Source organism: Meleagris gallopavo, chromosome 6 (assembly GCF_905368555.1).
Source record: "Meleagris gallopavo chromosome 6, MGAL_WU_HG_1.1, whole genome shotgun sequence".
NCBI classification, from domain to species: Eukaryota; Metazoa; Chordata; class Aves; order Galliformes; family Phasianidae; genus Meleagris; species Meleagris gallopavo.
In genome coordinates, this window is record NC_139409.1 from 20,358,700 (window position 1) to 20,385,489 (window position 26,790).

At 39.0% G+C, this 26,790-nt stretch overlaps 1 protein-coding gene across 5 annotated transcripts in view; it reads left to right on the forward strand.

Moving 5' to 3' along the window:
• FAM171A1 (family with sequence similarity 171 member A1) overlaps positions 1–26,790 on the forward strand; it is a 92,246-nt gene that overhangs the window by 61,254 nt on the left and 4,202 nt on the right. For all 5 annotated transcript variants that reach the window (XM_085227353.1, XM_085227355.1, XM_085227352.1 and 2 more), the window contains 4 exons: positions 4,266–4,424; positions 9,321–9,497; positions 23,597–23,713; positions 26,139–26,253. In XM_085227353.1, coding sequence (XP_085083479.1) covers positions 4,266–4,424; positions 9,321–9,497; positions 23,597–23,713; positions 26,139–26,253 — 568 coding nt within the window. The remainder of the gene's footprint in view (positions 1–4,265; positions 4,425–9,320; positions 9,498–23,596; positions 23,714–26,138; positions 26,254–26,790) is intronic.

Here is a 26,790-nt window from a genome sequence, read left to right on the forward strand (position 1 = left end):
CTAATTGGGCATAAACTGTCTTATTCACATGGATTAAGAGTACTATAATGTTAAACTCTAGCAGATAGTTAAACAGGGGAATAGTACCTTCAGTAATACTAAGAGATAACCTTATTTCATAGCTAAGGCAGTGTAATACAAATATGACTTCCTAATATCTATTTTTAGGATAGAAGCCGTCCAGATACAGTGGGCTTTTCATTAATGATAGCACTAAATATGACTGACGTTGAAAAAGCACCAAACAAATTACATAGCTGCTGGAATGCTCAGGAAGGGCTAGAGAGCAATACAGCTGTGATGCATATATTCTGCTGCTTGAGAGATGACATTAAATAATGGAATAAATGAGATGGACAGTCGGCCATATTAAATCATAAGGGATTCCACTGGGCAAACCATAAAACATTGTTTGCTAACAGTATTCTAACAAGGTTAAGTAAATACTCAATTCTCATGCACGTGTGCTAATATTACACAGCACACTTAAAAGAAAAATACTCATTTTTACAATCTCCTTTCTTAAAAAAAACAAAAAATTAGGCACAAAAACCAAGCAGGAACATGTAAGGGCTAGAGGGACATTTACCAGCCAAGTGAGGCTCTTAAATAATGTAATCTTGCTTCCTTCCGTGAGTTGATTTAAGGCATATTTGAATTAGCATAATATAACTGATTATGATGGTATAACAGGGAAGGAAAATAAAGAAAGAAAATGTTACCCAGAGTATTCTAAGAATTGGAATTTGGACTCCCCTTTTTACACAGTAAAAACTATTTCATGGTACCAACCCATACTCCTTTTCTTGGGAACTGTCTTATGATGAAACCTAACTGAAAGGCAGCTTGGACATTGTACCAGCGTTTGAATGAAGCCTCTCTAATCTTGATCCAAAATCCTTGTGACCTAGTTTTTCTCTATAACTTCTCCAATTTATTTCCCAGTTATTTCAAGCTGCTGCAAAAGAGTTGATCAGGAGTCACCTTAGTGCAGAAAAGAGAGCAAAGCAGAACTTATTATACTAGGAACAGACTGGGAACACTGGTGTTTGAAGCACCAATCAAAGGAAAAGAAAGGCATGTCTAGTACAGTAAGTTACTGGTTGTTTTTGAATAATTAATCAAGTAAGCAACTTATTATGCAATTGAGAACTTGTGTTAATGCAGCCAACCTCATTTTCATGATGGCCTTACAATCCTCTGCAGCATCCTGTCTGTAATTGCAGAAGATAGAGCTTGCCAGCCCTGGGTTATTTAAGTTATTTAATACCAGCGAGCGAAGAGCTGAACTTCTGCATTCAGTGCGTGGGAACTATATTGGTACCCTCTATCTGTCTCTGACATATGAGCAATCAGGGCATTAATAGATTGTATTTCAAATATTACTTCACATAGACTGAAGCTCAGCTGCCAGTGTGGTGCCACGTGTCACACATCCTGCACGGCAGGGGGTGCCTCATAGGAGCTCCTTGAGATGTGCGCTGGAAAATGGGAAATGACAGCTTTAAAATCATGGTTAATGTGTTGGCAAGTAGATGTCTAAAGCAGATACGATCAGTGCTCAGAGTCCTAGCTCTTATGGCACTCACTGAGTGGAGGGATCTCATGTGCGATTTTTATAGTGAAGTCTATTTGGGTGTGATTTTGTTTTTGTAAGTCAAAACTAGACATCTTTAATAATAAAAGCTGTAATATTGACCTGTTCCCCATGGTAAGTGCTGACTTGCTGAAAAATGCTGTTAAAGAATCTGGTTGGCATAAATGTGTTTTACCATTTCTTCAACAAGTCTATTCCCAGTCATAAGCCCTAATGTGCCCTATGACCTCTGCTAAAGAGTGCATTGGTGTGTAGAGAGAGATGGCAGCTGGGGAACTGGGGCAGTGTGCTGGTGGCATAGCAGTACGCTGGATGGGAAAGCAGTGTTCCTGGTGTAAAGAAAGCCCTGCTTGGGAAGTCTTCACTGTTGTACCTAGATCTCTAAACACCTACTAATGCATTAACCATCTGGGAGGCACTGAGAGGTGAATATCTTTGTTCCTATTTTTAGAGAAAGGAAGAGCAAGATGCAAAGGATGAGCGACTTGTTTGACATTCTGGTTCCTAGAAGGGAACCAGATTCCCTGAGGCGTTTCAATATCAAAGAGCTTGTTAATCTAGGATGTGAATTAAGTAGTTATTCTGCACTAATTCTTTGTATCTATAAGTACAGACTATCTACGCAGGAGGCTATTTCTGAGTAGCTTACACCTTAGAATTTACATCCAAATTCAGTGTTGTGCAAGTTTCCTGTTGAGTTTGGGACTTAGCCATGAACATTTTGCATTGTCTGTAGAATTCAAGAAATAGAGGTTTGCTTTGCCCTGGGAGCACTTTGCTGTCCCAGTGCTACAAAATAATCATTTTTAAATAGAAAACTCCAAAGCCTGCCCATTAATTACTGTGTTTATAGATTGAACAACAGTTATTTTCTTTTTAATGCTTAATTACTTGTATCTTCAGAAATACAATGCCAGTTTTTGGCAACTCAATTTTTCTTAATCAGATATTTAGACAGCAGAAAATCTAAAATTTTACATGGAACAGATAACAATAATATTCTTTTCTTTGTCGCATTTTTTTTTCTCTTTTGTTACTATGGATGCTTATCAGCATGGGACTTATGAACCTGCACAGCAGTGTGGTCAGTGATTTCTGAGTTTGAACAATTATGTCCCTAGGTACAGCAAACCTATGATATTATAAAGCAGAAGGGCGATGAGTCTTCCCTGAGTTGACTTCAGTCAATTCATTTAGAGTGTTGTCATTTTCCATTTAAACCTAGACATTGACTAAGAGAGATTTCTTCCCACTTCACTGGTGTGTTTTTCAATGACTATCGTAAACATTTAAGAATACTGCTAGTTTTAAGATCCTTCTGTAAATACTTCCAAGTTTCAGTTTTTTTAAAAAATATTTGACGGCTTATTCTTGCAGAATTACCAAAGAAATGACAGCTAAGTAATAATCACCTGTTTGGAGATACTTGCCTGCCAACTAGACTTTTTTTTGCTGGTAATGCAAAGTTTGGTCTCTTTCTTATAGCTAGAGCTCCTGCTGGAAAACAGTTCAAGAAAAGATGCCAGTCACTTGGCTAATGACATTGGTAGCTGTAAATTTCAGGAGTTGAGTCAAGCTCTTTGATTTTTGTCTCAGTGAAGTCAGGTCAAAGCTGCAATCTCAGACTAATAGGGGAAAAGAAGCAAAACTATTTTGAGTTGACATATTTGAACCACATTGTCAAATGTAAAGAAAGGGGGAAAAACCTGTTAGTTTTTGTGCTCTGGGGAAGAGTTCTTTGAGTGTTCAAAGTGAGCTCTGGAGAACACAATAGCTTCTGATTTAAAAACTAATTTGCATTAGAAATTTGCAGATGGAGTTTTGCTGTGTGTTGCTGAACAGTATTAGTGGTAAGCAGGCATTGGAAAAGTCCATTGACTTTGTAACCCAGGATTTAAATGAGACTTAAAATGAAATAGTACATGAAGCAGTTCTAAATTCTGTTGCAGTAAAGACCCCCCAGTTAGTACCTAGCAACCTTGGAAAAACTGCTAAAACTGTACCAGAAGAAGGAAAAATGAGGAATTACATGCTAAGTAATCTGTTTCTGTTTATATGTGTTCTTTGCATGGGAAAGTATGGAAACTGTTTTCACCCAGGCTTTGTCAAGAGAATATTTTTATCCAGTGGCTTAAATCAAAAGTGACTGTTATCTAGTACATAGCCAAAGCTATGCAAAACCAAAATGCAGAAGTTACATAAGTTAATTGGGACTGCAAGTAGAATTGTTGTTTCATAGAACTTCACTTCAAAGAGTGTAAATTTATCTTGCTATTTCAAAAGAGACAAAATGTAAACAGAAATGGTGAACTGGATACTTCTCTGAGCTTTCACATGCGTCACCTCAAATTTTGTTTTCATTTCAGTGACATTAATTAAAAGAAGCATGAAATTTGAGGTGATCCGAAGAAATAGCATAGTTAGAAAAGCTTCTGACGTTATCTGCCTGAACAGTTTTACTCAGAGATACTTCTAGGAAAACAATGGCAATTGCAAAATAAACACAAAAGTACTGGTTTTCCTCCATGTGTGCTACAACTTTCAGATGTCTGTCTTTATCAAGTAATTTTTACTTTAAAAAAAACAACTTATTAATGTGCTTCCATAAATATGAATGCCTAAATATTCTGCCCACCTTGGATATAATGTCATTTTTAATTTTTTTTAGGTGCACGGACTCAGCCACAAGTTCACTTTCAGAGAAGATCAGTGAAATTACCGGAGAACACCAGCTATAGTGATTTGACAGCGTATCTGACCGCAGCCAGTTCACCCTGGGAAGTGGACAGTTTCCCTTACTTGCAGGGGTTGGATGGAAATGGAACAGGTAACTCATCACTTCGGTTTTGCTCTGATTTCATGTCGGTCCAGGAACCAACTAACTTTTGACCATGTAATTTTTTCCATCCCATTACAATAAACATTCTTTAAAATTTGGATGGCATTATTGGTTCAACTGCTCTGTCAAAATGCTGTTCTAATGAGGAGTTTTGTTGTAACAGAATTCACGTGGTATTGGCATCAGCTGTTTTTTGTGCTGATAATCATAGTTGTAGGAATAAGTGTTTAAATTAACGCAGGTCCCTCCTAAATGGAAGAACTGAATAACACAGAGAAGGATTCCCGACCTTGGAAGGACAGAGAAGTTTGTTACAGTTGTAGTTTTGAGCTAAGTCTCCAAACTTGTCATTTTGCATTTGCACATATGAAAACAGATTAATGTGAAGGAGAAAAAGAGAATATTTATATTGAGGAGGTGATAACATTTCTTGTTCAATCTGTATATAAAAAGAGCTAAAAATCCTAAATATCAAGGATTTCATAACGTTATTTCACCTAAGAGTTCTTTCATTGTCTTTTAAATTACTTTTGAATCTAGCTTTGGCCAAAAACTGCCAATTCTTGTAGAACCAAAGGAAAAGTACAAACTGTATTAAATTCAGAGCCACAATACATTTTTGTGATTGCAACTGCTTGTAATTCTTCTTGCACTTCTCGTTTAGTTTTGGCTGTAATAATTAGTGTTGTGTAGGCTAAAGAAAAATAGATGAATTGGGCATAGAAGGCTTGAAATGCTTCAACTGCTGTGAAAGGAAGAACTGTGTGTTCTCTGTGGCTGTATTGGGTTAGAAAGAAATTAATGAACTTCCAGTGCAGCAAAAGCAATTGAGATGAGGAAAACCTTGCTGTGGTGTGGGTTGTTTAAACTATAAAATCAAATGCTTGAGGCTGTTGGACTGAGTTAGACAATCACCTGTCAGGATGGCATAGGCATAGCAGAGCCTGCTTTGAAGCAGGCTAAAGAGCCCCTTGAGGTCCCTCCCTGCTGTTTCTCAGAATACGTTTACTTGTGATGTTTTGATCTAGGTGACTTTGAATGCTAGGTCATGCGAGTAAAGGGTGTGTGACTGAGCTTTCTAGTTTTCCCTCAGGGTGGAAAAAGAACAACAAGCAAAATAAACTTCCCCTTCCCTTTGTACATATCTGAATATCTCATTTTCTATTACAATTAGAAATGTGTCTGCTACCTTATTCCAATCCTTCTGTCTGCTTCAGTGAGTACATCTCATCCTATTCCTTCACCTGTCATTTCCTCATTCTCATCTTCAACCTTCTGTTTTCTCTGGCTGTCTGTATTCAGACATCTTCTAATATCTCTTATCTCTTTCTAAAAGGAGGGGACGTACTTACCACGTTCATCTCTCTGTCTACTTCCTCACCTCCTTTCCTTTTATCTCTAAACCCACCGAGCAAATTGTTGGATAATGTGTGGAGAATTCCTCTCTCCCAATTCTTTTCTCAGTGCTATGCAGACCAGCTTCCCACGCATTTATTTAGTGACATTTTGGCATGACCAATTTTCGCAGGAGCTGCACAACCAGGGCATCATCTTCCTCCTGTTTTAACCACCTGGCCTCCTACAAAACAGCTTAATGCACCCTTTTTAGTTGTCTGTATATACAGACTATGAAGGGATCTTCTCTTTTTGAGCATGGATGCCTTTAATTCGACCTTTATTAACCTTCAGTTAAAATTAAGTACCAAAAGACCAAAATGAGTGGCAAATAAATGGGTTCTAATAAACTCTAAAGTCTTGTCTTCTGAATGCTGTAGCATCTACTATGAAATAGTATAAACTATGAATATATTCATATGTGCACTGCAGTATAGATAGCCTATTTTTAGTAGGAGTTTCTCTAGCTGTGGAAACGTTAAACTACAAAGTCCTCACCTGGGATTGACTTCCTTTTCTTCATCTCTGAGTGACATGATGAAGATGTCACCTGAAAAACTTTTGAAGGAATAAAAAATGAGATCATCTGTTGGGGATTTAAAATTTTCTGTTCCAAAGAAAGAAGAAAAATGCAAAAAATTGTAGAATTCCTAACCAACTTTGCTGAATGCTGTCCCTCTACCTAATTGTTCGTTATTGTGTTCTTTCACAGTTTCTTTGTAGGTCTGTAGACTTTGAGAGAGGTCCTCTCATTTGTTTAAATCAGCTCAGTTCTCTGGCTGGTATTTATCCAGAGCGACTTTACAGTTGTTCTAACTAAAACATATTGTCTATGAGTTCAGCAGTTTTTTACAAAATCCTAAATGGATGCTGAAGTAGTAACATAGGCCAGTAAAAATTCATTGCATGATCAAGCGTGTTACAAACATTATGTTCAAACATTTTACTGAAAGTAGTGATCAGCCTATATAGTGTTAGCTTGTTTTCTGTAGTAGTCACTGGCTGGAAAACAGTAGTATGGTTTCACAAAATATCCTTTTGACCACGCTGGGTGAAACCTTCCATGCAACAATGGACAAAGCTGGCTAATTATCATTACTCTTGCTGGGTTTGTAGGGTGTCACGTCTGAGTCACAGTGGATTTTCCTCTGATGTTTTTTAGAGCTCTTTACAGGTCACCAGAAGTCAAAAATGGCAACAAATAAATGAAAGCTGACATTTATTGAAGTCCATTCCCATTTAATCTGTGCATGTCCTCATCAGTTTTACAGCATGTGAGAGTTTCATAAGCATTGATTTTAATTTACCTTCACAATTGATAGGGGACAAATTTATCTTTTTAATGGACATTTATGTAGTGTACAGGATGGCAAACTGAAGGATTTTTTTCCACTTGCCAAAGATCCCTGGATTTCAGAAACTTCATCTCCTAATGTAACTTCAGCCCAGCACAGAGCAAAGGGTCAGTGCTCCTTAAGTAAAAAAGACGCAAGCAGTGTTTTATCGTCAGGATGCATTTTTGGGGCTGGATATTCATTTTTACAGATATTAGGCAGGTATGCTCGATCAAGAGAGGAATGAAATCAAAATTCAAAGCTTTCCTTATCTGAAAATAAGTACACTATAAAATATAACCTGGTTTTAGATATTTATCTAAAGGTTTCTAAATCTAAAGTTACACTTTTGTCTCTAGGAGTCTGTGTAAGCTAGAAAGTGACCAAGAATTAACAAGAGGAATTTATTTCTTTGATACTGCCTGAGAACTGCAGTGACGTGGGTGCAGGCATCAATGGGACAGCAGTTACAGGTACACAGGGAGGTAGTGGATTAAATAACTTTGAATACAGGAACAACTTTTCCCACCAATTCCCTCTCCTCTGCTTCATGTTGTATGGCTGTAGAGGTACATGCACTGTAGGAGCTCATAATATCCATTCTTGGGTAGGCTGGCATCTTTCCCCTGTTCTGTATTTGAATTGCCAGACCTTATTTTCTATTTTTTTCTGTTACCTCTGTGGCTCTCTCATATGGCCATTTTCATGCACCTGTTTTCTCAGCAGTTCAGGCCCTCTGGTAGCAGTCCTCCTGCCCCTCAGTTTATAGGAGATCAAAGACCAGCGCACTTGGGTCTGCTTCCAAACCTCCTTGGCCTGTTGGCTGTGGAACACTGTCCTTGAAATGTGGGAAAGACATGTCAGAGTAGATGCTGTAGTAAATAAGCCACGTGCAGAGTTACTTGTGGTTATTTCCCATGTCTTTAGCTTGGTATCTCTAGAAGAATTCAAAGAATTTAAAATTTTGGGGTGTTTTGAGGAGTTCTGTCTTTTTTTCTTTTTGCCACCTCCACGCCTTCTGCCCTTTGCTGGTGATGTCCTAACTTTGGTGAGCTGGCTGTCACTGGGGGACATCCAGTTTGGTAAGGGCCATTTCTACAAGCCGTCTGTTATGAGGTCTTGTAAAGCTCTTAGTGCTTTCCCACTGGTGTCTAGAATGTGTTTGGCCTGAGATGGCACTGAGATGCTGTATGTTCCTGAGGACTCCTTGTTGTGATGTGGTGTAGCTGATGGACATGAGCGTTGGGCAAAAATGTGCTTTTACAGGCAGTTTATTGGCATAAATTGGCAGGATTACAGGCAGGGTGTAATCTCTCAGTGTCAACCAAACACCCCCATTCCTTTCCTTACCTGTAGACAAAGATTAGCCCTGTGGCAGGATCAGCAGCTGCAACCACTGCATGCAGCACTTGTGGGCAGGCAGCAACTTTAGCAGCAGAATAGGCTCAGATGGGCTCAAACCCTTGCAGAACTGAATGGTCTGTGTCTTCACTGCTATTGCTTTGAGCTCCAGATCTTGGTTTTAAACAGTACCAGAAACCTTTTTTTCCCTGCATACATACATACATTTTCCTTATTGTTTTCCTGTCATCGATTCATTTGGTTACATAGCTGCAGGGTTATAATATTTCTTTAAATCATTTGTGGGGAAGTAATTTCCACTGGCATACAGTTGAAACATAAAGAATAATTATTATCTTGTATACCTAAAGTAATGCCCTAATAATCCATTTATCTTGGTTTATCTCAGTGGAAGCCCAAACAAAATATATTGTGGCATTCTTAAACATGAGCAATCATGTTTGCAGTGTCCTTGCATATATGAGTGTCATAATGTAGGTTTATACAAATAAGGTGCTGAGATTTTTTTTTCCCTATAATTGTGGCTGTGATGCTTGTATTTATTATTTTACAGCAAATGAAGATTCAAAAGCATATTCAGGAGATTTTTTATCTTCTGTATTTTTCATTTGATTTTGGAAAATTCTGAAGTATATGCATCTTGTTGGTTGTGAGTTTTGTAATGTGGGGAAGATCAATGCTACTTTCCCGTGAGAAATGTATCAATTCAGTGCTGTGATGCTGAACCAAATGGATATGTCTTAAACTTTGGGAAAGTCTGTAGTCATAATTTTCATTCATTCTCTTGGTATAGGAAACAGCACTAGATATGATCTCACCCCTGTCGCTGCAGTCAGTGTCCATCTTCTCAACAGTGATGGTACTCCAGTCCCAGTGAATGGCCCCATCTACGTAACAGTGCCTCTGCCAACAAACAGCAACTTGAAGCACAATGCACACGTTCCAGCCTGGAGGTTTGACCAAAAATTTGGTAGGTCACGTTTAATTATGATTCCCTAGAGGGCTTCATTTATCTGAAACTAATGTCTTAGTAACATTTATTGTCTTATGTTATGTTACATATTAAAGTCTTCATTGGAGTGTACAAAAAGTATGCTTTCTGTCTAAAAGAAGAGAAGATGGAGTTGTTTTGTTCAAGCAATATGTAGTATTTGTGCAAATATACTTGAGTAGCATTCTGTGCCACTTCTTGACAAAAAAATTCATAAATGTAGCATTTTGAAATTATTAAATGTTTTACATAAAACTATCCTGAGAGAACTTGACTTCAGGCAGAGTCTGAGAAACAGAGAGCTGTATCAACTGCAGTATTGAACTGGAAGTCTGGAGAAATGGAAAACTAGTCTTATCTTTGCCACCAGTCAGCTATTTGACCTTTGGACCATCTCTTGTCTTTGTCACTCAGTTTCCTGTCTGACATAGGAAATATAATAACGACTTCTTTTCTAAATCCCTTTGAGGTTGACTAATACCATCAAGAAAGTACGTGTGGGTGAGTTAAAATACTTTGATATGACCAAATACCTAGTTGGTATAATCTGTAAAATGCTGTCCAGTTTTTAAACTGCAGGATAACTTGCTATTGTGGGCAGGATTTCTCCTGAAATCTGTGTTTTAGTCTTTCTCTCTCTCTCTCTCTCTTTTTTTTTTTTTTTAAATAAGGATTTGTTTTTCCATTGCTAGCTAGTGTCCTATGCTGGCCTTCTTTATACTTTCAAAGTGTAAAGGTCCAAGCATTTAAATCTTGTCCTGGTAATTCCACTTCCACAGTTATTTCACTGTGTCCTCTGAAGTATATAGCAGATGATTGCTACAAAAAAGAAGTCAAGAAAGAAGAATGGAAGGTGAGAAAAGCAGAGGATGTGAGGCAGAGAGGAAGAAAAAGGGAACAGATATGTGGGGTTGTGCAGATAATCAATGGGGCTTTGTCCCTGCAAGGCACAGGTTTTTAGCCAGTTTGTGATCACGTCCAGAAGTGGAACAACCAGCCTGAAACCATTGTGCTGGAGGAAGGGGAGGGGAGGGGGGAAGAGAGAGGTGAAAGGGGAAATAACACTTTTGCTTCCTTCCTGCCTCTGTTTGCTGAAGTAGGTGACTTTTTTTCAAATAGCATGCCTGATAAATCGCTTGTTGGGAATTGGTTGTATTAGAGAGTAAAGCAGTAGGATTTAATAAAGAGTAGTTTTGAATACAGTGCAAAATTGAGTAGTAGAAAAAGTGTGTGATAAATGGATTCAGAGTTTCCCTTAACAGCGGAAATGTTGGTTTTCTTGTGGTGCCCTAGCAGTGCATTTCACTTACCTTCTGCTTGACACTGATTTTGATTTGTGATTCTAGAAAGTATTTTGTTTTCCCTTGTTAAAGGCAAGGCCGGTAAGGCTAGCTCACATTTACTTTCTCCATAAGAAACAGTCCATCCCTAATCCTTCCTGCCAACTGTGTTACATCTGAAGCTTGCCTCACTGCAAGTTACTCACCGCTGGTCAAAACACTCTGATTTTGATTATGGAGCTTTCTCATTTACAGCCAAATTTCCATGTCCTCTTACTATGGAGGATGTATTTTACTGTTACATATAAAGAGCTAGTTACCCTACAGTGTATATTATGTAGTATAGATCAATATGGGTTAATTAATTACTGCTGCAGCTTGAGGCTCCTGGTCTGGACACAAGTTCGTGATAAACTAACGGATCACTTGTGTTGTAGGGAGGAGAAGGCATGAGGACTACTGAACAAAACAAGTATTTTGTCAGGCCACATAACTTCACAACCTCATGGAGAGGAAGGTACTGAAGACATTATCCTTAGGCTCCAGCTCACACTTCAGCTGAAGTAAGCATCTTTCCATGCAACCAAAGACGATGAACAAAGACTTATTTAAGCCCTGATTGCAGCATGCCAGTTCTAGCAGAATTTTGGCCACATCCCAACCAATTTAAATTAGAACAGACTAATTTAATAAGTAGAGCAGTTACTCTATCTTGTATGGGCTGCATTAGCACCCTAAAGGCTGTCAAACTAGCCATATGTAGCACTGACAGGGGGGTACCCTGCCATTCTCTGTGCCTGTTGTGCTTGGAATCTGAAGGGAGGAGGCTGGATTGTGACTGGGATGGCCTCTTACTGGAGAAATGCTTACCAGGCAAGTAAGTTGCTGTAACCCTTTTGCACTGCCAGCTCTGTGCCTTGTCAGGATAGGCCCTCTAACCTCATTATTCTGATTTTTGTCTTTCATTTCAGGAGCTGTTTTTTTCAGAGCTAATTACATTGTGGTCTTTCCTTAATAGCTTTTCAGCGGCTTAAATTTTCACACTTGTATCTGAAAATTGAGTAAATGCCAGAGATGGAAAACCATGAATGTATTGCCAGACAATAATGCAGTGCTTCTCTCTGGCGTATTTGCAGTACAGTGGGCGTTTGTTCGTGCAAGCCATTGTTTTTGTTCAGAATCCATGTGGTTGTCATCATTACTGTATCAAGTATAATTTCTGCTCTAGAAAGCAGATTTTTTTTTTCATTTTTAGGAGAAGGGAGCGGAGAAGGGACAGAAGTAATAGAAATGTGTCTAAATTCTTATAATCACATTATGTTGAGCTCATGGTGCACTTGATATAAATGCAGTGGTGTCTGACTGGAAGCGCAGAGGTTTTCATGGTTTTTACAGAAACTATGCATATTTTCATATTATAGCAGCTAAATATAATTAATAGCTTCTTAGGATGTTTGCCATAAACAATCTGAATTGTCATTCCCAGTTTTTCACTGAGAAAGAGCTATAGAGAGAAGGGCTCGAGGCTGAGGATGTCTCCACTGGCACTGGTGAAACAGCCAGGAAAAGCAGGCTGACATCAAAATAAGACAAGCTGCTGCATCTACTTTACGCTGTTCCAAATGAGATGTTTCATTACAAAACAAACTTATTGCCTAGCAATGCCTTGTGTGCATAGCGGGAATTAAAGCAATAGTACCTTTTTGAATAATTAATGTCATAAACAGCAATTAACTATGCTATGGAGAAGTTTTAGGATAAATAAGTGTCATTGACCCTAACAACCTTGTTCTTGTATTGGAAGTACTCTGCCACTTTTCTCTGCTGCAAGTGCTAGTGTTGGTAATGCTGGGCGTAGGTGCACTGATGTTGTGAAGACATACACTAAAACACAGCTTCATCTTTCTGCACTGCGATACGCCCCTCTCTCTCGTATTCCGTGCAGCTCTGAAAAAGTGCTTTTACTTCATCATTCACACAAAGTTTTGAACAGAAGAGATGCAGATTCTCATTTTTATCATCAGAATTGTTCAGTGAGGCTTTTGTTTTTCATTTTCTTAATGCTGTCTTACGTCTCTCAAAATCTGAAGGGAATGAAAACCTTTTATTTTTTTCTTTATCCATAAACAGATAGCTGGAATTGTGACTTTGTCCCTGTACATTTGCCTTGACATCAGTAGGATTTACGGCAATGTAATTCATCTTCTTGATCCTGGACACAAGATTGTTGTCCAGAACTTCTTTCTAGTCTTGTCCATTTGTGAATACTGGAATGAATGCCACAGATCTGAGTAGGAATGAAAGTTGGTACCTCCTGCATGTTTTCCAACTCCTACCAGCTGGGCTGGGTAACATAGCAATTGTTCAGCTGTGTTCTCCTCTGTCACCATTTGAATGGTCTTTGTTTTATGCTAAGGTGCTGCTTTTTCATGTGAAACAGTGAGCGACACTATAAGACTTTGTTTTAAGTTCTCAGTTTCATGCTACGTGGTATGGAGGCATTGTGTTGCCTGTAGACTACTAGATGCATGTCTGGAGCTGTAGGAAGGATTTTAAAGTACTACCAAATATTGCGGAGTATGTAAGACAGAAATAGGGTTCATTAGTTATTCAGTGACAATACCGATGCATTTGGTTGTTTCTTAATCCTATCAAGAAACAGGACAATATTTTCAACGCTGTTTCCAACAGTGGATGCAAAGGACTTGTGGTGAGAAGGGGTTAAACCTCCATCCTTTGTCTCCTCCCTCCTTAAAATGTGTTCCTTTTTGTGTACTAATGCGTAAGGAAGTTCAGAATACTATTTCTCTGTTCCTGCTCCTCCCTTAGCTCTTGGTATAAGTCTTCGACATGACCTTGTTGTGTTTGTTAGCTTCTTCACAGAGGAGGAGGTTTTCTCCAGTGCCTGAAAGCTCAACCATGTTTTATGTAAAGTGATTACAGAATGTGGAGAAGAGTATCTTGGGGAGCTCTTACTATAGCTTTATAAAGAACAATACTTTATGTACTCTTGCTGTGCTTTGTCAGTGGTTTCTGACTGCATTTAATGTTGTAATAGATGTCTAAATACGCTGGAAAATCTAATAGTTACGTTTTGTGGGTGACGTACTGCTTTCAGTGGTAAAATTTCCCTTGATTTTTGTAGAGTCAAAGTTTCCTGCTTGTTCCTCAGCAAAATGAAGGTAATGTTTTCTGTGCTCAAAAGAAGTTGCGTGAATGTATAAACACTGTCAGACCTTTTGACTAGAATGTAGTTTTGCTGAATATCATGTAGGTGAAGTGATGGCTTGCTTTTTGTTCATAGCACTCATAGGGAAGAGGAACAGCTACAGTCGGGGAGAAAATGTAAGCATCTGTACATCTACCTGTCTATTATTTGTAAATAAGATGACTCATCAAGGTCATTTAAATTTCCCATTGGTGGTAAAAGGAATCCTCCCAAAGAACAGGCTGACTTGCATTTTCATAAAAATAAAATGTATTCCTTTTTGTAGTAAATTGAGTTAACTTCTCATTGCCACCACATTCATACACTGCACAACAGACATAGGATAATTTATTTAAAATATGTGCAGTCTTGTTTGGTGGGCTATCTGATGCTGGGTATGAGAGCAGACTATGACCTGGGCTCGGATGGACTGCATCTGGACTACATACAGCTGCTTATGCCATCTGGGATTTCGTGTGCTCTGAGTGGGTTCTGCTGGATTTGCTACATGAGAAATGTGCATAACTCCATTACTGTAATTGTCATTTGTGTTGTCCTGAGCCCCACCAAAAAAATGCATTACTGTATGAACACAGTGAATGTGTTCCCTGCCCCCAGAAGTCAGGATTTAATACAAGCAGTAGAACCAGATCCAGAACGTTTGGTTCTAGATCATATTCACTGATAACAGAGATCCATTTGCAAATTGCATGGAAAAAACTAAGCCTCCACAAAGTAGGTATTTATACTGTTTGCATAGTGTATAAGTTCCCTGACAATTTGATTTTGAATTCCTTTCTATCTCAACTGTCAAGGTTTGATTATTCTTAAAAACTAAATCCACTGAGGAATACAGATTTTTAACTAACTGCTTTCAAAGAACTTTGTATCTCATGTTGCCATAGAAATGGCAGCTACCAAACCAGCTTCACACCATATACAGTGCCTACATCATAGGTGCAGATATAATTACAGAGTGGTAGAGAGAGCTCAGCAGCGAAAGGAAAAGAAGCTTTTCCGCCAGTGCTTCACAGCATTGCTCACCGAGGTATGTTCTCACTGTCCTGGGCCTTTTGGAGAGGTGCAGCACATCAGAGGAGGCAGTTGTGTGTGTTTGTTGATGCGTACATTGTTTTTAAATGAATGTTGTGTTTTTAAATGTACAAGTGGTGTGAATGGATTATTTGATCCTCTTCCCACCTCTTGTGCAGTCTGAGTTGGGTGAGTGGTGGCAAATAGGAACTGGTGGCAAAGCAGACATGGTATGGCATTTTGTGATAATGAAGCAGATGGTGGCGCCAAAATTTGGTATGTGCAAATAATCAACCTCTGTGTTGTCAAGGAAATAAGACTTTGAAGCATTGCTTCTGGGAACAGGTTTAAATAGTGGACATTGTATCATATAGATGGCCCTGTAGCTCCACCTATAGAAGTCATGCAGTAGAAGGTGGGACAAGATAGGCATCAGAATTCATTTAGTGGAGAACAGCAGTTGCACAAGTAAGCAATTTTGAGCTGGAGAGGAATTGAAATAGTGGCAGGACTGCATAGAGCAGGAGGGAACATCAGGAGAGAAGTGTCTCAGCGGCACTGGAAGAAGCTGAGGAAGACGTGGGGCAGCCCTTCTCTGCAGCCGAGGGGTGGCAAATCAAATCTCAAGGTGCTTCTGCTTCCACTGCCAGCCTGAAAATGTGAGTGTGGTGTGTGGCTGAGTGAAAGAAAAGGCACGTACTGTTTTGAATTGACTCATCCTTAGTTATTGCTTTAGTAATTTTGTCAGTAGCTGACTGAAAGTGATTAATAATGTGAGAAAGTGAGAATTAAAGGCAGTGTCTTTCAGGTACTGTATTGGCCTAGGATGGTGGTCTGGCAAACATGACCAAGCTTTCCCTTTTGGAATACAATTATTAAGTAATAATAATATATGGAAGTATTTTATTTAACAAGTCACTTCTGTTCTGGCATTCTGGAAGGAACTATTGAGGGGACCAAAGCACTTCAACCAGTTCTCTGTGCAGTGTACCCTGCCTTCTGCCCAGACACAATTAAAATTATTAAGTAATGAAATCTGCATGTTCTTTTGTTAAATACTCGACAGGTGATTTAATGGAAAAATGAGTAGAGGTTGCAAAAACTACAAAGCTGCTCAGCCATTAGTTAACAAATTCAACTGTTAGGCTTTGCAAAAATCTTCCAGATATGTTAAAAGTGTGTTTTCTTTACACCAAATAAATATGGTGCTGCTAAATCAATAGCAGAACTGAGCCATGGAAAGCTTGAGTTACAAATTCTGTAGCAGTGGAAGAATAACAAAGGCATGAGCTTAGAGCAGGGACATTTAATTTTTGATGTTGCCTAGCAACTCCAAAAACAAAATTATAATATTAAGTGAAATACTAAGAATTTTTAAGCTCATGTGTATTGGGGGGAGAGAGAGGAGAAGAGTAATCTCTGCCAGTAGTCAAGAATGAAATTTTTAGCTTCTTAGAAGAACAAAAGTAAAACCAAAAAACCCCATCCTTTTGTAGTTAAACTTGCCATGCAGATGCAGACTAGAGGTGATCTTCTGCCAGAAAAAGAAACACGATAAGCAGCTTTCAACTGGTGGAATGAAAAGCTACAATTTATGAATGTCAGAACATAATTCAAGAATTTGTTTTCACAAACTTGACCTTGATTAACTCTCCATAATAACATTGCCATTGGAAGTGTCTAAATCAATTACTTCTAGAAACACTGGTAGTGTGTTCTGAATATCCTCTGCAGTCCCACAGACAGTCTGATAATAACCTGGTTCATTCCTTTTGACACATACACCTCCCTTTCACCATGAATCTTTGCTTAAGGAGGGCGTTCCTACCAGACAGCACAGACATCACAGAGGGGATCTGTGCTGAAAGAAAACCACTTCCCATTAGAAAATATTTAAAACATCTATACTATTAAATAGAACTGTTAAAAGCATCTGTGTTTTTTTCCTGAGAATCTTTTATCCGTGGAAGATAATCTTGTGAATAAAAATAAATTTATATAATGGGATTATATTTAATTTGCTCTCCGGCTAATTAAATCCTCTGATTTGTCGAACCGCTTGGAAGGAAATAATTTGTGCTGTAAGTGGCGCGGTTTTGGTTCCCTGCTTGATACCTTTTGGTGTTTAAAAGCAACAAAATAAGAAGCTAACGGTATCCTGTCAGTGGAAGAGCCTCGTAGCAAATGCTCACATGGAAAAGTAATTTATGGAAAAGAAACCATAGCTACCATAAATTTAAAGACTGGTGTTATTCAGACTTTATGACTGTCCTTAGGAGGAACTGCTGACTACAGCACTCTGTCATTTACCAGAATCATTTTGATCACTGATAGGAAGAGTACACAATCAAAGTAAGGAAAAGTCAGCATAATGATCTGGAAGGCTCTGAGTCGGTCAGCTTAGTAAGTTTAATACAAAGCAAGCAATGCTACACATTCCCCCAGAGGCCTGAGTTCTGTGCTCAGATGCCAGTGTGCAAACACCCATTGAAGTCAGCACACAGGCCTAAGAGGGGCATTTGTCTCCTTTATTCTTGACTTTAATGGGAGTCACATGTGTCTCTCTAGAGCAGATGGCCTTGTGTGGCAGTTCTGCCTGCAGTAAGCACAGTCCTGCCTCATGTAAGCCATTAGGAAGTTTGCCATTTACTTAAGATGGAGCAGTGTGTGATTATCTGCGTGCGCAGTCACACACATGGAAGCCAGAGTTTCCATGGATTTCACTACAGATTAATGTAAAATAATAGGGTCGACCTTTAAATCTATGAAAGTAGTGTCTTGTTTGGAGGCATCGTGCATCTAGTCTACAAAAGCAGACCCATTCGTGCTGTCAGTAGCCAGCAAGCTGTCACATTGAATAGAGTCTTTAAGACAATAGGACATCTCTTTTCTGGGCAGACTGGCCGTACGTGCAGTGACCTGATGGAGTAAAGAAATAGTCCAGAAGAGCTTTTCTGTGAAGGATTTTCTGCAATAGCTGCCTGTCTGGGGCAGGCTGTGCTGTTTTTCAATCTTATTTGAAAGTAAGCTAAATTAAATTACGAAAAGACATTTTTTAGTGTAGAATGTTTGTTAAAATGTAGATCTAATATAAAACCTTTTGATGTTGAAGTTACTCTGGATAGGAATCTCTTGCTCCCATTGGAAAGTGATCTGAGCCAAACAGAAGAATCAAAGTTGCTGCAAAGTAATATTTCTCTCTAGCAGAACCTATTTCTCCTGCTCTGCTGAAATCTTCAATCTGTCTCTGATATTTGGGTATTTTTTCAGCCAGAAGAATATCAGCTTTATTTGATTTCTTTTTTTTTTTTTTTTAATTTGTATTTCCCTTAAAGTCCTTTCATTTTTTATATTCTTGGTAGTGCTGATGATGGTTAATGATACTTGGAGAAGAAAAGGCTCCGGAGAGACTTCACTGTGGCCTTCCAATACTTGTAAGAGAGCATATAAACAGGAGGAGGAACAATTGTTTATGAGGGTGAATAGTGATAGGACAAGGGGGAATGGTTTTAAACTGAGACGGGAAGTTTAGGTTAGATATTAGGAGGAAGTTTTTCACTCAGAGAGTGGTGACGCACTGGAACAGGTTGCCCAAGGAGGTTGTGGATGCCCCATCAGTGGAGGCATTCAAGGCCAGGCTGGATGTGGCTCTGGGCAGCCTGGTCTGGTGGTTGACGACCCTGCACATAGCTGGGGCGTTGAAACTAGGTGATCATTGTGGTCCTTTTCAACCCGGACCGTTCTGTGATAAAGGAATTATGCTATGGTAATAGTTTTCTTGCCTTCTTCTTAAGTTAAATGTAGGAAGGAGTGCTGGCAGCTGTTTTAAAAGGTTTTTAAGAACAAATTTGTTAAATGATAACATTAATTCCAAAGTGTCAGTAACACTAAATGTAATTTATATGTGTGTGTGTGTGTATACATATATATATATATAGTGTGTATGCATATATATATATATATAGTGTGTGTGTGCATGTGTGTGTGTGAGGAAAGAGTTAAAATCAAAAAGCCTAATTTCTCTGTTCTCCCCCTACCATTAGTTTGAGCCAGTAGACAGTTCCCCTGACTTGAGTCCTGGATCAGCATGTTGGCTACACTGAGCAGTAATAAAGGAAAAAGTGGAAGAGAAATGTAAAAATGATCTATAAGGAGGAATGTGTCTATATATAGAAATTTTCCATGAAGCACCAGACACTCTTTAAGAATTGATGGCAAATTCACCCAAGGCATGCAGCACTGACAAATCATACTAAAGTTGCTCTTTCTGCTCCAAAGATACATTGGTATGTTTTCTTTGGAACTACAGAATCAATCTTGAACAAAGATGATCAGTTCCATTACATTCAGTCATTGTACTGTTTTTTGTTTATAATCACATGCTGCTTACTACTTAACAACTGCTACAAATTGTATTTAATTGAGCAAGCAGTGGAGCTAATCTATTGTTCTGACTTATGAGAAAAAAGAAAGTAGATGGTATAGAATGTTTGGAGAATAATGAATTAAAATATCCTAATACTTAGCCATGCAGGGAGATAAGACCTCTCTTCCCTCCTAAATGTTTCTGCTTAGCTCTTTGGCAACTGTAGTCCTACCTGTACTGAAGAGATGAATACAGCTCTCTTTGCAAGCCAGTGGGTAGGAGAGGACAAAAATGGAAGTTCTTCATTCTCTGCCTCTCGGTTTTCGCTCTTGCATACCAGAAAGTACATCAGGACACAGAGGACAGTTAGCTGTGCTTTTGGAGAAGGAGAACATTGTGTTTCCTACTGCAAGAAGGAATCCAGGATACAGTAAAGAACTGATTCTTGTCACTGCAAAGCAGTGAACGGTTGCTTCCTCAAAGCAGCTTGAAATGCTACAAGCATAGCTAGTACAGAGTGATTGCGTTTGCCTTGGTAGAAGGTACCAGGTTAGCCATTATGATGAGGTATTGCACGTGCAGAGTTACAAGAACACTGCTTGGTGTTTACTGATAGCTGAAAAGTGACCAGAATATTAGAAACTTGTGAAGGATGAAATGTGAGAGAGACCTGGAAATTCCCTGAGGGACCTGCAGAATACTGAAAGTTATTTCCCTCCAATAATACTGGGTTGGCTTCCAGCTATTTGATCATATAAGAAACGATACAGCACAGCACATACAGAAACAATGCAGTGTTTCAGCTGCTTCCATTCAAACTTCTGCTGCTGCTGCCGTTGTGAAGGATGGAGTTCCTCATTTTCCTCATCCTACCATGTGAGAGGATGCTATTTTATTAGTGAACTGTAGCTGAGAGATGGCAGAAGCATGAGGCGAGCTAATCAGAAAACCATTGTACAAGGAATGTATTAAGAAAGGCAGATGATGAAATTGTTTACCCATGTCCCCCAGGAGTCCACCCTTGGAATTGCCCTGGTGAAGGAACTTGTGTCAGTGCCATTTAAAAAATAAATCTCTTCTGGCTGTCCTCACATACTAACCTGTAGGGTATGATCAACAGAAACCTCGAGCCACTTGTCTGAGTGTGTCCAGTATTGGATGTATCTCTTAGGATTTTAAAACTTAGTTATGTGTAGCAGAAGAAAGCAACTAGTTTTCTCACAAGTGCTATAACAACCATTAGACTTCCTTGAGTGTATCCAGCGGTTAACAAAAACAAGTGATCTAAGTGAGCAGGAGACAAACATGAGACCCAGCTGACCTTGTGCAGTTGACTTTGTTGTTTGTTTCCACTGCAAATACTGGGATTCCTTTTGTTTCTAAAATATGAGCAATCCGAGCTGCTGCCGCTTGGCAGGATGGCAGCTGAGCTCTGCTCCCTGCGATAAGAGCGCAGCCTGTGTGATAGCTTCTTGATCGCTGCGTTATGCAGGCAGGGAATTACTGAGCAAAAGACTTTTAAAGAAGCATTACAGGGATTCTGTTCGTTGGAACGTTGTGTGATGTGAGTAGGGCAAGCTGGACACCAGTTCCCCCTAGTGAAGAAATCGGTAATAGCTTCTGCTGAAAGAGGTAACTGTAAAAATGGACTACAAAGATAGTGAACTTTGCAGTGCTACATATCATGTGTTTTGTTTGTCTGTGAATCGGAAGGGCTTGGAGACTGTAAAAGAAGTGGAGGTAGCACGATGAGCATCAGCTGGGTCCTTCCATTCTTCTTTTCAGTCAGCACTTTTGAATTTCTTAATGTTTCTTCCTCGTAGCTGTGCATTTGAATAGTTGGTGCCTATTCTGTGTCTGGAGTAGCAGTTTTCTCACTATTTCAGTCAGGATTATTTGGTCCACAGAATTTAGGGGGGGGGGGGGGTAAGCAAAGTTGAAGTTTAGAGGCATTTTCTTCCCAAATGGCATTTAAGCACGAGACAGAAATGACCCTATGGGCTATTTTTCAGCTGTGGTTCAGGGCTGTTGGTATGACACATTCTGTAAAACTGCATTGGTAGAAGATCTGCAGGGAAAGTGGCCATGCAGGGGAAGAACGTGAATCTCATGTTCCTAGTTTTTCCATAAAACCCCACAAACAACTGTGGATAGTTCAGTTCTGTTTTTGGTGTAATAACAGCTGTGTCAGGGTGTTCTCATACAATGTTTATGGATGCCATATAAGCAAAACTGCATACAGATTTTGGTTTCTCTGTGAATCAGCATGACATGTCTTGCATGACTTTCTGGATGAAGTAACAAGTCATTACTACTGTGTACAGACTGAAAAATGATATTTGAAAAACAGAAGATGGTCAGTAATTTCTTTGTCCTGCTGGCCACAGATTCAGCTTGGTTTCAAATACAGAATCAATATGCAGCAGTGATAGTCAAATAGATCTAGAAATCCTCTTAAATGCATATTTTTCTAACAGCCTTTCACCATATTCAGATGGATTTATTATTAGCCAAATATGGCTGTCTTTAAAGGTATACTTATATAGGACAAATCAATAGTGAAGAAGAAATAATCAGAAAAGTCATTCTCACATATAGAGGATTTGCACAGACGGTAATCCAAGAAACATGGAGGAAAAAATCAAAATCTCAGTGGTATTAAAAAAATATATAATTCCTCCATGTGTTTGCATTCACTGCTAGATGTAGAGATGACACACACCTAATGCTTGTGCTCAGCCCTGAGTGACACTTGATTAAAAAAACTCAGGAGCTCCAGACAGGAGTCTATTTAAAAGAAAGGTGATTGTGAGTACAAGATGCAGCTCGTCTTTACAGCGAGCATTTGAAGCTGAGTAAGGTAAAGGCACCATCTTCCTTTCAGACAGCAGTACAGAGCTGAGAAGTGCTGAGGCATTGGTTTCCTGCATGCAGATTAGCTGTAGTGGTAGTGGCCACCAGCATACAAAGAACCTCCTTATCTCACTTGCATTAATAGCATGAGTGCAGTGCTCACTGGTGATGCCAGGCCAGGACTGCAGCTTTGGGAAATGCCTCAGATCTTTCCTACACGCAGTCCTGTTTTCTTGCAGCTGGGGTAACTTGTCACACATACCCATGTGGGTAGCTTGTCTGTTATCTGCAGTCTGATTCTTTAACTCTCAGCAGTGCACAGCCATAATGGATGCTTAATATCATAGAGTGTCCAAAGTCAGAAAGGACCCACAAGGATTGAGTCCAACCCCTGGCTCCACACAGAACCACCCAAAACTCCATTCTAATGACTGAGAGCACTGTCCAAACACTCCTTCAACTCTGGCGCTTGGGGCAGTGCCCACTGCCCTGGGCAGCCTGTGCCAGTGCCCAAAGTGATTCTTTCTCTTGTTGCCCCAGAATCAGAAGTCTTAATCAAAAAAAAAGATTAACGGCTGACTTTGTCATAAAGTTTTTTGTAGCTCAATTATTGGAACATAATTTATCTTAACTAGTACAGGTCTTCAGTCTGGATCATTTAAGAGTTTTGTTAACTTGAACACACTGTTTTAAAGCTGTCTGCTTATTAATCATCTAAAAAATCTATTGTATTTCCTTTGAGAAACATATTTTAGAAAACTCATCATCGTTACCAAGCAAACAGAATTCTCCAGTGTATACACACTTGGAATGACTAACGTCTCTGAATCAAAGTGATGAAACTAGTTCTACATACACTGCAAGTGCCATGCATAAATCTGTTTTCAATACAAGAAAACTGGCATTTTGGGGAGGAATTTTCTTTTGTCTTTCCATCTCTTGCCAGTGCACAAGATAGAAAGGTGGTGTGCAGAACTCATGCATGGTCTAAGAGTTGTGCTGTCTCTTGGCATAGTTTTTAAATGTGCTGTTTACATATAATCAGCTCCAGGAATATAATTCTTCAAAGAATAATAATATTAATAATAATACTATTCCATAACTCCTTTTGGAAACTTTGGATTTTATTTAATTTCAAGTGCTTTTTTGTGTACAGACCTTCTGAAAAGGCCACAGGGAGTCTTCAAGTGCCAGTGACAGAAAGCTGTGATCTCCAACTGGACAGCAATGCGTGCAATTCCTAAAGCACATCCATAGGTTACTATTTGCTTTTCCACTTGTTTGCAGAGGAAGGTATGGATACATGTGCAATGCCTTTCTACAACCTTTGTATTTACAGGAACATGGCTGAAGAGTAGTTTGGGACTTGTGCAACAGGAAGGAAATCAGTTGACTTGGACTTACATTGCCCCTCAGCTGGGCTACTGGGTTGCAGCCATGTCACCTACTATCCCAGGTAAGATGGAATTGAATTTCACTGGTATGTCCAACGTTGAGTAATTATTTATTTATATGTAACATTTATATTTTTCAGAATGACCTCATCTGAGATGCCACAGCTTGATCAATAATGGATTATTAGAAAACAGAAATCTGAAAGTAAAGGGCTAAAATCTTTTGGGGAATGTGGGGGGCAAACATTGTGCTCCAGCATTGTTTTGAGTATGCTGATCTCTGAATCATTTCAATGGAAAGCTTTTTAAAGTGTTCCTGCTTTGATGTGTTTGTCACCACTGCCTGATAGAGCCATTGCTAGAAAACGAGGGAAGGTGCCACATCAGTGCATTGGTGCATCCAGCAGACAGAAAAATAATTGTTATGAAGTTTCTGTACAGAAATTCCCAAATTAATGGGTTCACCCAAAAGCAACATCATCCTGGGTCAGGAGTTTACTGATGCATTGATTGTAATTTTTTTTTTTTTTTAATATAGTGGAGATGCCGATGTTGCCATGACTTAGGTTTTGCATCATCTTGGTGACTAGTTAATTTACACCGTGAATAAAAGTGTATTAGCAGAGTGACACTGGTAGATGGGCTTACTGGTTGCCATCTGCAGGCCTCTTTGCATAACATTAGAACTTTTGAACTATGTTTTACATGTACTTCTGTGCCCATGGAGATGATTAATGTTGCAGTTTGCTCTTCCCTCTTCCTGTCCGTGGCAGCCTTAAGTTTCTTGCCTTCAGCCATGACAAGTCAGAGATAAGTTCTGTATAAATCAATCCAACAAAATACTCTTCTTAGAGATTTTCTGCGTTAGGTTTTCTGGATGAAAGCCAAACAGTAGAAATGAAAACGTTCTTGTCTTGGCTGTGCAAAACTAAATAAACTATATGTAACCAACAAAACAAACTCTGTTTTTAAAGTCTGCTTGTATATTCCGTGTAGTTGATTCATGCTATGTAGAGGATTTGTGACTCTTACTGACTGTGTTATTTAAGATTATATTAAATGAAACTGATGGAATATTCAGCTGATATACTGTAGATCAGAGTTTAGATAGCTTATCCTGATCTGCACTGCACTATCACATTGAATTTACTGGAATTTTACAAAATAACTGTACATAAAGAAAAGGTAGCTGCTCTGAGCAAATGCCACAGCCTGTAAGGAAGTTACTGGTCATGAAATTTGCCCCCTAATTCTTTAGTTAGAAGGCAGCCTGTAACTCATGACAGGAGAAGGCCTACATTTGTCCTTGCAGTTTATCTTGTATGGCAGAATTTTTGCTTGTATTCTACATTTTCTTCTGACGGTTAGATCAGAGTTCCTAACAGTTTGTTCCAATGAAAGCAACCTTTTCATGAAAAATTCAAATGGTTTTTCTCTTCTCCCTTTTACTTAATCTCCTGAAGCCACACTATCAATCAATTATGTAAGGGTAGTAGTGGGATAGCATGTACAAATATTTAGATTTCCCGACTGTAATCTAGTCGATGCTCTTTTAATTAGGCTAATGTATTTTCACTTATTTCATCTCCTTGTTGAATCTGTTTGGATTTCTTATCTGAAAAAATGGACAAAAATGAGCTTTGTGTTCCTAGCAGTGGCTCTACAGACCACTCAAGATCCACAAATGAGGTTTTAGAAACCTCATGATCTAGAACCTTAATGTTTTTCAGTTTTGCTGTCTTTCACAGTACATGCATGTTACTCTGTCAGCTCGTGCTGTACCTCCTTACCCACAGATGGAAATTTGGGCCTTTATTTCAAAATCATGAGGAGGATTTTACAAACCAGCAGAGTTACACATGCATAATTGTGAAGAGATGCTGTCCACGCGTGTGCATTTCTTTGTATGCTAGAACATTTGCTAAGCATTATTGAAACCTGGAGTTACAACACTGGTTTGCAAGTGGCTTGCTTTTTGAAGCTATTGAAGATCCACTTGGCTGGCTTGATCTAGACTAAAGAGCACAAACACATCTTCCAGTGAATCGTGTACTGCCATGTACATACTCATTAGTGCAAAGCAACACAAATGTTGTTGAAGAGAAGTTGTTAGCTACAGTGCTGCTACGTGCATTACAGTGCTGGAAGATGCTGTGACGACTTCTCTCCAGCAAGAGAGCTTTAGTGCACTGTGTCAGCATCAGGACCTGGAAGGCAGCATTCACTGATGCATGCTCTCATTTAAACTAACTGCTTTTCGACAGAATGATCTATTTGGACTTGCAGTCATGAAAACCAGCACACGCTTTCTCCACAACTTGCTCCCTTCTTCAGAGGTGGTCTGCTCAATAGGCACCAGGGCTATGAGCGGTGGTGTTGCTCGCTTAACATCCTGATAACCAGGAAAGATGTTCCTCTCTGTTTATAATGTTTCACTTTTTGTTTGCAGGCTGTTGCACATCTAAATTCTCTTTTCTGGCCTTCCAGGTCCCGTTATAACGCACGACATTACCAGCTATCACACAATGTTTCTTTTGGCAATTTTAGGAGGGATGGCTCTCATACTTCTGGTCTTGCTGTGTCTCCTTTTGTATTATTGCAGGTAAGATTCACGTCCTGGTTACTGAGGTCATGTTGGAAATTAAGCTCTTTTTGTACTCATTAAATTAAAAGCTTAAACTTTTGTACTTAGAATAAAAAAAAGAAAGAAAGCATTTCTGAAAAGGAAAGAAATATTGAAATCAGATTTCATGTGTTACTGGCTACTTGCTGTACATACAGTCCCTGTCTCTGGTAGCATGGTAGCTAAAGGAATCTGAAAGCTGAATGTGCACATCTATACCTGTGTTTTCTAAAACTTCCTATCAGAAAACAGGTATTGGTCCAAGATCTCTGTAATTATACCTGTTCTGCACTTGTCAACTGATCTTTTAAAATCAGTCCTGTATTAAAAAGAATGTTAAACTCTTATCAGCAAGTCTACGTTAATGACTGATTTTGTATATGCCTCCTGCAGGCATTTGCTCCAATTTGTAATTGGTGCTTGAGATGCTTGCAACTGACATAAGTTGCTCTGTAATTTTATCCTTGCTGCTAAGATAAGGTTTTAATTGGTAGGTTAAGTAATAAAAGCTCAATT